This window comes from Ceratotherium simum, chromosome 3 (assembly GCF_057802395.1).
Source record: "Ceratotherium simum simum isolate JZ-2026a chromosome 3, ASM5780239v1, whole genome shotgun sequence".
Lineage (NCBI taxonomy): Eukaryota > Metazoa > Chordata > Mammalia > Perissodactyla > Rhinocerotidae > Ceratotherium > Ceratotherium simum.
The window spans coordinates 30307010-30316895 of record NC_141902.1 but is presented as its reverse complement, the minus strand read 5'-3'; the positions used below and the strand labels follow the sequence as shown (position 1 = coordinate 30316895).

At 38.0% G+C, this 9886-nt stretch overlaps 1 protein-coding gene across 1 annotated transcript; it reads right to left on the bottom strand.

Moving 5' to 3' along the window:
• Positions 1 to 8309: 8309 nt before the first annotated feature.
• Positions 8310 to 9281, bottom strand: LOC106800425 (olfactory receptor 11G2-like). Its single transcript, XM_014780388.2, has one exon. The coding sequence runs from the start codon at positions 9279 to 9281 to the stop codon at positions 8310 to 8312; it is 972 nt and encodes a 323-aa protein (XP_014635874.2).
• Between the last annotated feature and the right edge of the window lie 605 nt (positions 9282 to 9886).

The window sequence follows — 9886 nt, the reverse complement described above, 5'->3', positions numbered from 1 at the left end:
GGGTGCATTAAGAAGATTACACACACACACACACACACACACTCAGAAATATTACTCAGCCATGAGAAAGAAGGAAATGCTACCATTTGCATAAGATGGATGAACCTGTAGGAGATTATGCTAAGTGAAATAAATGAGACACAGAAAGACAAATACTGTATGATCTCACTTATATGTGGAATCCAAAAAAAAAATTGAGCTCATAGAAATAGAGTGCAGAATGTTGATTATCAGCGTCTGGGGGTGGGAAAAAATGGGAGATGCTGGTCAAAGGGTACAAGCTTTCAGTTACAAAATGAATAAGTTCTGGGGATCTAATGTATAGCCTGGTGACTAGTTAATAATACTGTACTTTAAATTTTCTAAGAGAATAGATAAGTGTTTTCGCCACACACACACAAAAAGGTAACTGTGAGATGATGGATATGTTAATTAATCTGATTGTGGTAATCATTCCACAATGTTTACCTACATAAAATCATTGTTGTACACTTCAAATATACATAATTTTGTCATTTATACCTCAATAAAGCTGGGAAAAATAAAATTTTGGGAAAAAAACGTTTTCAGCACTGCTGTTCACTCCTCAAAATATAATTTTCCTTTGGTTTCAATGGCAATTCTATCTTGATTTCTCTCCTGATTTCCCAGAACGTTCTCACCTTTTTGGCTACATCTCTTCCATCTAATTTTGGATTCATTCCCTCTATTTGGCCAATAAACACTGATGTTCTGCAATGTGGGTTGCGGGCTGTCATATCTTTTAATGCTAACTATCTCCTAGGTCATTTCATTCTCAAAAGCTTTGGTTACCACTTATTTGCCAATAATTACATCAAATTACAAATTACATCTTCAGAGTTCCAGATGAGAACTACTACATGGTACTTATATCTGACTGCAGATGATATTTTTACTTGGATGTTTCAAAGGCACCTCAAACTCAACTCCAAAACTGATCTAATGAATTTCTCAAACCTGATTCTCTTTTTGTGTTCCTAAGAGAATGAGACTCCCATTCTTGAGAACTACATGCTTATTCTGGAAGCAGATCCATAGTCAAGGATTCACGTAGAGGTAGATTATTTGGTAGGTGAGAGAGTCTCTGGTTGGAGAGTGGGCAAGTGAGACAGATAATGGAAGAATGGTTAACTGGGGATTAATCTTGGAAAAAACTCTGGAAGCCAGGGTAGAAAATTCATCTCAGAAACATCCTACCTGAGAGGTAAAGGATGTTTGTACACCCATTCCTGATAGTCATTAGCTAAGTGCTGTTCCTAAGGGGCTTTAGTTCCTCAGCACGTTCAGCCTACAGCAAGAACAGCAAAAGCCGGCTTCTGTGGTCAGAGAAAGCCCTGAGACAAAGAAATGCAAGTGTTGACAGTTGGAAGTCAGGCTGGCATGCACTGAAGTACTAAGGATGAGGGACATGGCAAACCACTGCAGCATCTGTGACAATCTCCTTGACCCCCACCACCATTTCCAATCTTTAGATATATCCTGACTATTTTACCTCCCAAATATATAATGAGAGTATACATTTCCACCACTACCTCTACCTGTAGACTGCCACTATCTCCTTTTAGAATAAATATACTTGCCTAATAATTGTTTCACATATGCCCTTGTCCTTCTCTAAACTATTGTCTCTACTGTGGTCAGAGTTAATTGTTCAAAAATGAAGATTAAATCATATACCATTCTGTTTCTTTTACCCAAAATGCTCTTTCTACTCTCATCTCCCTTTACCTAGGTAATTTTATTCATTTTTCAAATCTCAGCTCCAGCCAAATCAAGGTTTTCTCAAAAGTCCTCCTGTACTGTGAAGACTGGGACAGAGTTCCCCATTCCCTCGCTATTGGATGGTGTTAGAGCTTCATGTACCTTTCCGTTATAACACTTTTTGAAGTTTTAATTTGACATTTGTTTATCTGGCTACTTTAAGTATGATTTAGGATTTATACTAGATTGTAAGTTCTACAAGAGTATGCAGGTCCAGTTTAGCTCACCACTGTATTCTCAATGCATAGCACAGATTCTTGCATATAGCAAGTGTTCAAATACATGTTGAATAAGTGAAGAAATTAAGGTAACAAAGGATTTCCCAATTTGCATTTATAGTATTTTCCATTTTGTTTCAAACATTGAGTATCGTTGAGAATATTTAGAAATCAGGACTCATGCACTTAGGGTGAGAAGTAAATTGGTTCAACCACATTTCATAACAATTTGGCATTATGTAACAAATTTGAAGATGGTCGTGCTCTTTGACCCAGAAATTCCATTTCTTGGTATATATCAGAGGAAAAATCTTTCATATGTGCAAACAGAAATATAATATAGCAATGCTGATTTCAGTATTGTTTGTAGCAGCATTAATAAAACCTCAAACTAGAAAAAAAGTAACAAAAACAATAACAACAAAACTAGAACAAAAACAACTGGAAACAATGTGAATAGTCAGTGAAAAAAATGACTAAATTGTGATATAGTCACACGATGAAAATAAAGTAGTTATATTTTGAAAGCTATACTGCAAAAATGTTGAGAAAACTACAAATATACAATAAATATCTTTCATATACATGCTTTGTAATATTGCAACATACGTCTACATAAATTAGCAGTATGCAGTATTATTTTGACTTTTTTATTCTTTATATAATGGTATGATAAATCATATTATACTACAATGGGAATTTTATGGCTAACAAAGATTAATACACACACTCAGTATTAATAAAAAACAATCATTGCCCTTCAGGGGATAACTTAATAAAGATACTACTTGGCTGGCAGAATCATCGTAGAGTTTAATAGAAATCAGGCAATGTCTATCTCTTAACCTGACAATGAGAGAGAAACATTTATTTACAGTAATGTCTCCTAATTCTGACTTTTTTCTATTAATGTGGGTCATTTGGAGATATTACTAAGGCTTTCATATTCAGGAACTTGTGTCTGCTCACATTTTAAATAGGTCATGACTAGACCCTTGATACTTGAAGTGTAATCTACGGACCAGCAGCAGCAGTGTCACCTGAAACTTCTCAGAAATGCAGAATCTCATGCCCTACTCTATACTTACTATCGCAGAATCTGCATTTTAAAAAGACTCACAGGCTTTAATATGATACACACATTAAAGTTTGAGAAATATTGGTTTAGACTTCTGTTACCCATGACAACATTAAAAATAAAAAATTAACTAGATTTTGAGTAGCAGTTGTTGGGTAACACACACTTTTTGACTTTTATCCCTTTACTCTTATTCATAAATGGCTCCAACTGATCCTAAGAAACCTTGTTTCCAGGCTGTAACACAGGTTTTCAAATCCAGTTAATGGAGAATCACAAGAATGTAAAGTTTACATCTACTCTGGTGTAAGATAAGGTTGGATAATGAAAATGATGGCAGATCTGGAAAGCTGAGTTACTAGACTTTTTATACCTAAAGGAAAATATTCATATGATTATTAATTCTATTCCTCTACCGAAACATGAAGAAAAGCAGTTTTAGAAGAGCAGAGGAAGTAGGAAACCAGATCACAGGGGGTTGAGGGGTGCACGAGAGATGAAGTGGAGTTTGACTGTAGACAATTTTCTCATGTCATCTAGATGTGGAGGAAAAATGTGGATACCTAAAGGTGAGTTCATTCCAGGAAGACAGTCTCTCTTCCCAATCTCTCTCTCAATCCCTCTCCTTCCCTGCCTCTTCTGTTTGGAGAACGAAACTTTGGAAAGGTAAAAGTTTAAGGTTCATGATTCTGGAGCAAGATAAGGTAACTATTAGAGTGTCCAAAGATTTATGAGAGGATGGGCTCAAGGGAATAGTGGAGAGGTTGCCTATGAAAAGGGAGACAAATACCTCATTTGCTAAGATGGAAAGTCTAAGAGCGGAAGTAGCATAAGTGTGGCAGTAGGAAAATTCACATGCTCTAATCATGAGAGGCATAACTTAGAAAGATCACAGTTAATATTTGTTTTAGTTTAGGTTCCCCAAATCAGAACCTCAGATAAAGACTCAGATGCGTAGTTTATTTGGGGTTACCTAGGAAGGAGGAATAGAGAGCAGTCAGAGTGAGACTTGGAAGCAGGAAGAGCTAATGTCAGTTTATTCAAGGTCTTTGATGTAGGTATTGGGGCAACAGGGCCTTGATTCTGCCAGCATGTCTAAGGAGCTGGGCATTATCCACTGGCCCCTCTGCCCATTAGGTTGATGGTTGTCACTGGAGAATTGCTTTCTTTATATTTTAGTTGAATTTGCTCTCTAGCTGACTGGGCCCCAGAGGCTTTGGAGAAGGCTCCAAGTCAGAAAGTGAAAAGATATGTGGAACCCTTGAGGTTAACACCATCACTATGAATCCAAGCTTGCAACTGTCCAGGCAGCCATAACTGAAAACAGAGTTGGGCTGAATAGATGTAATGCAGGACACCAAAAGCTTTTGTTACAATCTCCTACTTGAACTATTCAGATCCATTTATTCTCTGTATTATGTCCACTCTATTTCTGCAGCTTCAAGTTACTGGTAGCCTGCAATCTAGAAAAATGACTTCAGGCAGAATGTTTAATGAGTAGCCATCAACAATATTCATCATCTCCCTCCTTTAACACCCACTCTAGATGTCCCTCATCTTTGGTGAGCAATTCAGATGCTCTAAGTTGCTTACTTGCTGGGGTCACCTAGATCTTTATCTCTAAGGGTTCTGAGACTTTGGTTGCTTTGCCCTCGTCAGGCTGTATGTATATGTTGTATTTTCTTGTTCCATGACATGACTGGGCATGAAAGCACCAAAAGAAGCCCCTGTGAATGCTCTCAATTCCAAAAATACTCCGCCCATCCCTCTTACGTAGCAGCAACCATGGATAATTCTAATGGATTACACTGACCAGTACAGTGAATCCCTTCTCTATCTGTTGGTCCACCAACAAGAGAGTTCCAAATAGAAGCAGTCATAGCGTTAGGTTTAATGGAACCCTTACTTGGTCCCCTCATAGAAGTTTCCCCTACTCCCATTCTGGTAACCATAATTTATCTGGCAGAACTTAAATTTGCAGAGGCAGCAAGAACAAATTCTGCAAGAGAATCACAGGAAATTGTGAGTCAAACTTGTTTTCTCTTCTTGGTTCTCAGACTGTTGTAATTTCAGCTGCTGGAGGCAAAGCCACTTTTATTGGCCATTGATTAAATGTGTGTAACACTTTCCGGAGGATAGGGTCCCAAACTTGCAGTGGAGACTCAAACTGATATCTTTACTTACCCTAGTGGTTCTCAAATGGGGGCAGTTCCCCCCACCCACCTGGGGATATTTAACACTGTCTGGAGACATTGTTGGTTGTCACACTTGTCATACCAGTAGCAGTAGGGGCTGCTACTGCTATCTAGTGGGTGGAGTGCAGGAAAGCTGCTAAATATTCTACACTGCATAGGACAACTCCCCATAATAAAGAATTATTCAGCCCATAATGTCAATAATGCCTAGGTTGAGGAACCTTGGTTAGCCTTTAATATTACTTTCCTATATTCTGTCTAGTAGCCAGGAACCACATCTCTCATCTATCGGTTGTCATACCGTGGTAGCTGCATGTTCCTGTGATGCTGAAAGCTATGACACTGGTATTTCAAATACCAGCAGTGTCACCCATGGTGGACCGGTTTCAGCATAGCTTTAAGACTAAGACAGACTAGGGAGAAGGACCTGGCCACCCACTTTCAAAAAAAATTGGCCATGAAAACCCCGTGAATAGCAGTGAAGAATTGTCTGATATAGCACCAGAAGGTGAGAAGATGGAGCAATAGACCTGGAAGGCTTCTGCTCTGCTGTACACAGGGTCACCAGGAGTTGGAATCACTTGACTGCACTGACAAAAAATTCTATCAAGTAAACTGCTTCCACGTATATGGTAGGACCAGTGAATCTTGTGGTCATGTGCCTGTTGTTTCACTTTCTTGGGGTGGCAATGTTATGCAAGGATCCCATATTAGTAAATCAGGTATTCTGTGAGCATGAAGATAGTGGTGCAGACAGAGGCTATACAAGAGAGGAAGTCAAACCCACATCCAGGAGAAAAAATATCGATCAAAGAAAGGACAAATCTTTGCACCTTCCAGAATAAAAGGAATTTGATGTAATCAGTTTATTACTTGTTGCTGGTTGGTTTTCCCAAAGGATGGAGTCATATTGAAGGCTTAGCATTGGTCTCACATTAAGGCTGCATCCTCATTAGCTCAACAACTTCACCAGCCTTGGTAAGAGAGTGTTCATATTTTGTGGCTCATGCATAGCCTCCATCCCTACTACTCTCTTCATGAGCACTTTGTGTAAGCACTGAGATGAAGGAGATCACATGTCCTGGATGACTCATTCTTTCTACCTGGCTGTTGGATGCCTCGACTGTGGAGGATTCTCTCTGATGGGCATTGATCTGAGACACAAAGATCTGCATACTTTGTGCTCACTCTCGTAGGTCCATTCATAAGCTTCTTCTTCAAATTTCTTTGGTTCTGATTTCCCTATTTGGTTCCTTTTGGACCCCTGACCAATTAGTGAAACTTTTTGCAACAGTCATTAGTCTGTGTATATCTTTATCTTGTGTAGCAGCCCATTTCTCCCATCATACAAAAGTAGAGAACTAAGTGGGTTTTTCCCAGCTCTTTGCATTGTGAGGATTTCCTCCTCCACTACACTCTGTGGCCACCCCTGAGAGGGGTTGTAGTACAGCAGTAGTACATTTCTTACTTGCACTAGTGTATATTCAGACAATCTGTCTGTGAACCAAGCCTGAGGTTCTTTTCCTCCTTTGTCAGCTGATTTATGAAACCTCACTTCTCACTGTGAAGTCATAGGTATGAACTGAGGAAGAGAGATTAGTGTGATAAAGGTAGGTCTGTGTCTTAAGGAAATGTTTCTTAATATTCTCCAAATTTGCAATTCTATCAGTGGCAGCAAACTTAATATGAGGTAGAATTTAAGATGAGTTCAGCTAATAATTAACCTAAAGCCAATTACAAATATAGGTGCTGTGTACCTTCATAACAATCAACACAATACTTTATTAAGAATCACTAATTCTTATCCCTTTTTTTATATAATTAGGAAAGGTGATTAGAACCAGTAAGGACATTCCTTAAGCTCCACAGAAGAAAATCAGTGTTAACATTATCAGCACTTTGAACCTACTGTTGAAGTTAGTTTGGATGAAGTTCTAAATTTTTTATATTTTCTTCCAATATAAGTAGTTTTTAGGCAATTGTTCAGTCATTTAATTTGTTTCTTGTGTGAAGTGGAATAAAGACAACAACTTCTTTTCCAAAACTCAGAAATCCTGCCTTTCCAAGTCAGAAAATATTCTCAACCCAGGTTCTTGATGAAATGAAATCCGATTGCTGCTGCACCTCACTTTGTGGGGCAAACGACTTCTTGAAGGCTACAAACTAAAATTCTGTAAATTACATTTCATATTATGATTCCTTTTAATTATGTTTTGGGGAGCCATGTTTGAAAAAAATGGCAACAGGACAAAATAACATTCATAATCAAAGCAACAATTTTAATTAAATATTTTATAGAAATAGTTTTAAGAATGCTTATGGCAGTATTAAAATAAGTCACACAGTACTAGCACTAAACCACGTATGGTACCAGAAGCTGTTTCATAAACTGTATTTACCCTATAGTGAGTTACGCTCTGAGTAATGCGCTGGTCTTTATGTTTAGCATTTATCTTTACCATATTCCAGGGTACTAATACACTTTAAATTCCTTATCCCTGTCTTGTTCACTCTGAAAAATCATTAATATCCAGCTAAGGCTGTTAGTCTGTTTCCTTAAAGACACATGCTATACTCTGGCAAGGTGGACTTCTTTCAAACTTGAATCTTCTTTATCCGTCAATGTGTCCCAGTGGAGAATTATTGGCTTATAGTGTTAATTCTCAAAGCAATCTATGATATCTGTTACATGTGTATTAGTTGCTTCAACTTAGTAATACAAAGGAGACCTCCGTCTCCTTGTTAGAAATTGAATTATATATAGAGAGACTAGTTGGCTTAGGTACCTAAAATTTCACTCACTTGATATTAACTTCACTTGTTAATAACCATAAATTGATTAATTCAATAAAATTGAATTCACTTGTTGCAACATATTCTTCTTAAATAAGACTTCCGAATCTTGTGGTGAGTGGTGTTTAAGATGATAATGGGTCCTCATTATAGTTATTTCTTAATAAAACGATGAATTTATAAATAAATATATCACTCATGTCTTATTTGGATAACTTGCATTTGAGAGATGGAATTTGGCTCTCATTTATATTCATGAACACCTTGTTCAGTCCCAAACATTTTCCTCAGAGCAGCCTTCATTTCCTTGTTCCTGAGGCTATATATTAGAGGATTGCATAGAGGTGTTATCACAGAATAAAACACGGTAATGAATTTCTGCATTTTCACTGGGTGTCTTGATCCAGGACTAACATACATCACCATAACAGAGCCAAAAAACAGGATCACCACAGCCAGATGAGAAGCACAAGTGGAGAACGCCTTGTGTTTGCCAGCCTCTGAGGGCATCCGTAGCACAGCCAGAATCACCAGAGCGTAAGACCAAAGGATAAAGAGAAAGGTGCCAATCATAAAAATAGCATTGAAAGTAGAGTAAATGAACTGCGTGGTGGTGTCTTCAGAACAGGACAGCATCATCAATGGGACAGGATCACACAGAAAATGATTGATGACATTTGGGCCACAATAAGGCAACTGTGAAATGAAAACGACTGGGGTTAGGAAGAGGATGAACCCACATGACCATCCAAAGCTGACCAGGCCAGTGTACAGCTGTTTAGTCATGACGTGTGGGTAATGCAGAGGATGGCAGATGGCAAGGTACCTGTCAAAGGCCGTGATGCAAAGGAAGAAGCCCTCATCACACCCAAAAGAGAAGAAGAAGTAGAACTGCGCAAAACAACTCACAAAGGAGATGGACTTTCTGGTGGACAGGAAATTGGCCAACATGTTAGGGATGGTCGTGGTAACATAACATATTTCCAGGAGAGAGAAATTGCCCAAGAAGATGTACATGGGGGTGTGAAGGCGCCAGTCCCACCTCACAGCACAGACAACGACTGCGTTCCCCATCAGGGTCAGGGTATAGGCTACTGAGAAGATCCCGCAGTAGAGGAGCTGCATTTCTGGGCTCGAGGGAAAGCCCGTGAGGATAAAGTAGCTAATGGAGCTGCTGGTTTCTCTGGTGGATGCGTTCATTAGTCTGGAAGACATGGAGATGACATTGGTTATTGCACTTTAATGAAGCATGTTGGTTCTTCCTGAAAACACCAAATTTTTAAATCTTTTATTTCATAAAGTAGTAAACAGAGTTTGCTTAAGCAACAAAACAGTGACTTTCATGACTCAGCCCCTGAAAATACTTTATTTTAATAAAGTCACAATAATAGAAAAGAGGGAAACCATGAATTAGAGACAAATTTTTACCTTTCTAAGGACACTAGACTAGATAGTATGAATCAAACTTTCATGATTCTGATAAATTACCCGTATTAGTCTACTCTTTCATTATTTACCTGCATTATTGATACTACGTTTCTGTACATGTGAACTTCTTTCAACAGTACTATGAATACTCAATTCCTTATGATTTATAACAGATATAATATTAAAAAAATGAAATCAATATATTTTAAAAGACTTTGTCTCAATGTAGTGCCATGGCAGGACATAAATTAATGTTCTTTTTCACTTTCAGTTCCTCCAGCTTACTCATGGTGTTTTAAAGGGATAATAAAAAATACCTCTATGATTCCAGGATATATGGTCTTTTATGCTACTTCATGTATCCATACCAATGTTTAGTATAAAAAAAAGCT